This window comes from Biomphalaria glabrata, chromosome 17 (assembly GCF_947242115.1).
Source record: "Biomphalaria glabrata chromosome 17, xgBioGlab47.1, whole genome shotgun sequence".
NCBI lineage: Eukaryota > Metazoa > Mollusca > Gastropoda > Planorbidae > Biomphalaria > Biomphalaria glabrata.
Genome location: NC_074727.1, coordinates 1,750,001 through 1,752,500, shown reverse-complemented (window position 1 = coordinate 1,752,500; position 2,500 = coordinate 1,750,001). Strand labels below are relative to the sequence as shown.

Here is a 2,500-nt window from a genome sequence, read left to right as displayed (position 1 = left end):
ACCTCTGAGATTTATAGTTCTACAAGACCTCTGAGATTTATATTTCTACAAGTCCTCTGAGATTTAAAGTTCTACAAGACCTCTGAGATTTAGAGTTCTACAAGACCTCTGAGATTTAAAGTTCTACAAGACCTCTGAGATTTAGAGTTCTACAAGACCTCTGAGATTTAAAGTCCTACAAGACCTCTGAGATTTATATTTCTACAAGACCTCTGAGATTTATAGTTCTACAAGACCTCTGAGATTTATAGTTCTACAAGACCTCTGAGATTTAGAGTTCTACATGACCTCTGAGTTTTAGAGTTCTACATGACCTCTGAGATTTAGAGCTCTACAAGACCTCTGAGATTTATAGTTCTACATGACCTCTGAGATTTAGAGTTCTACATGACCTCTGAGATTTATAGCTCTACAAGACCTCTGAGATTTAGAGCTCTACATGACCTCTGAGATTTAGAGTTCTACATGACCTCTGAGATTTATATTTCTACATGACCTTTGAGATTTAGAGTTCTAACAGACCTCTGAGATTTATATATCTACATGACCTCTTATATTTATAGTTCTAGATGACCTCTGAGATTTATAGTTTTTCATGACCTCTGAGATTTATAGTTTTTTATGACCTCTGAGATTTATAGTTTTTTATGACCTCTGAGATTTATAGTTTTTTATGACCTCTGAGATTTATAGTTTTTTATGACCTCTGAGATTTATAGTTTTTCATGACCTCTGAGATTTATAGTTTTTTATGACCTCTGAGATTTATAGTTTTCATGACCTCTGAGATTTATAGTTTTTCATGACCTTTGAGATTTATAGTTTTTCATGACCTCTGAGATTTATAGTTCTACATGACCTCTGAGATTTATAGTTTTTCATGACCTCTGAGATTTATAGTTTTCGTGACCTCTGGGATTTATAGTTCTACGTGATCTTTACGATTCATAGCTCTACATGACCTCTAAGATTTATAGCTCTACATGACCTCTAAGATTTTTAGCTCTTCAATACCTCTGAGAGGTATACTACTACATACTGTGAAAACACTAACTTTGAATGTCCTAAACACTTAAAAACATGTAGTCTTACTTTACCTGGAGGGGTACATTCCGTAGCTGCAGCTGTGTAGAACGGACTTTCAAATACAGGGGCGTTGTCGTTGCAGTCCACGAAGGTGACGTTGACGATTGCTGTCGCTGTGAGCCCACCTTTGTCTGTCACCTTTGAGGGAGGATTGCAATGAATTATTATTACAAAGCTTATATCAACTCACTCTTTCTGTCTATCTATCTGTCTTTCGGATGAAAAGTTTGCAATCGTATTTTCTTCCACACCCTTTTTCGCATAAACAAGGCATGAATCAATAAAAAAAAAAATTGACCGATTAGTCAATTAATTACTGAAAATTAATTATATTGTTTGATACCAACAATGGAAATCAATCCTGTTGTATTACAAAAATACGGCAAATTTTTATGGTTTCGTCCACTTAGATAAATGAGCACTTTTTTTCTCCCCCACCCATTTTCGGATCAAGTTCAAACTGTAAACAATAATTTATTGTACATAGCAAAATATTGATCCATTAAAAAAAAAAAAAAAAAAAAAAAAAAAAAAAACAAATTATAGCATTTGATATTGAATAGGGAAATAACTTCTACACTATTGAAAGATATGTTGTAAATGTGAACATCCTGTGCCTATGATACATTATTTAGTTCAATATTTTTATATTTTGATTTTGTTTGTTTTAAGGAGAGTTCCTTTAGAGATGAATAATCATTACATCCTATTCTGGAGAAGAGCAGTGGTTGGCCATTAGAGGAAATAGAACTCAGAGCTCAGAATTTTCGTAATGACATTTTGTATTTATTACTTTGTGGGATCTATAATATAACCATCATTTCATGTGAAGTATTGTTATCACTTAATGTTTGTAATGGGGTGTGTGAGCTCGTGAATATGATGCTCCCATTAAGAGTGTACCGAGAATGATTATGTCAACTGTTTCACCGCAGCACAAGTATCAGCAGCCCCTACGATGACCTGCTAACTACTGTCAAAAACGCAGACTAAAACTGTAACGTCAAAAACCCTTCCTTCAGAGAACAGTACCCTATTGAATGACACCCCAAAATGACAATTTTGTCTATATATTTCATGAGATTTGTATGAGTTTTCAAAAGATTGTTAATAATTTCCGGAGATTTCCATGACTTTTTCGTATATTTTGCAATTTCATGAGATCTCCAGGAGCTCCTGGTAAACTAGGCGGCCGCGGGAAATCTGTTATAAGTTATGAAATGGTTTAATTTACTAATTTACACCTAGAATTAGCGCGGGTCCTTTGAAAGTACGGGGCACACTGCGGTCACATAGGGGCCTATGGCCGGCCCTGCAAAATAACGGCGTATGCTACGCCGTGGGTCGACTATTACTCTATAAGTATTTCTTACGCATGTTAAAATAAAACTATTTGACTTATATTAGTTAAAAT

The 2,500-nt window shown here is 34.7% G+C and overlaps 1 protein-coding gene across 3 annotated transcripts in view; it reads right to left on the bottom strand.

Annotated features, from left to right (window-relative positions):
* The window catches only part of LOC106074433 (protocadherin-11 X-linked-like), a 24,904-nt gene that overhangs the window by 7,629 nt on the left and 14,775 nt on the right, over nt 1-2,500 (bottom strand). For all 3 annotated transcript variants that reach the window (XM_056016523.1, XM_056016522.1, XM_056016524.1), the window contains one exon: nt 1,098-1,224. In XM_056016523.1, coding sequence (XP_055872498.1) covers nt 1,098-1,224 — 127 coding nt within the window. The remainder of the gene's footprint in view (nt 1-1,097; nt 1,225-2,500) is intronic.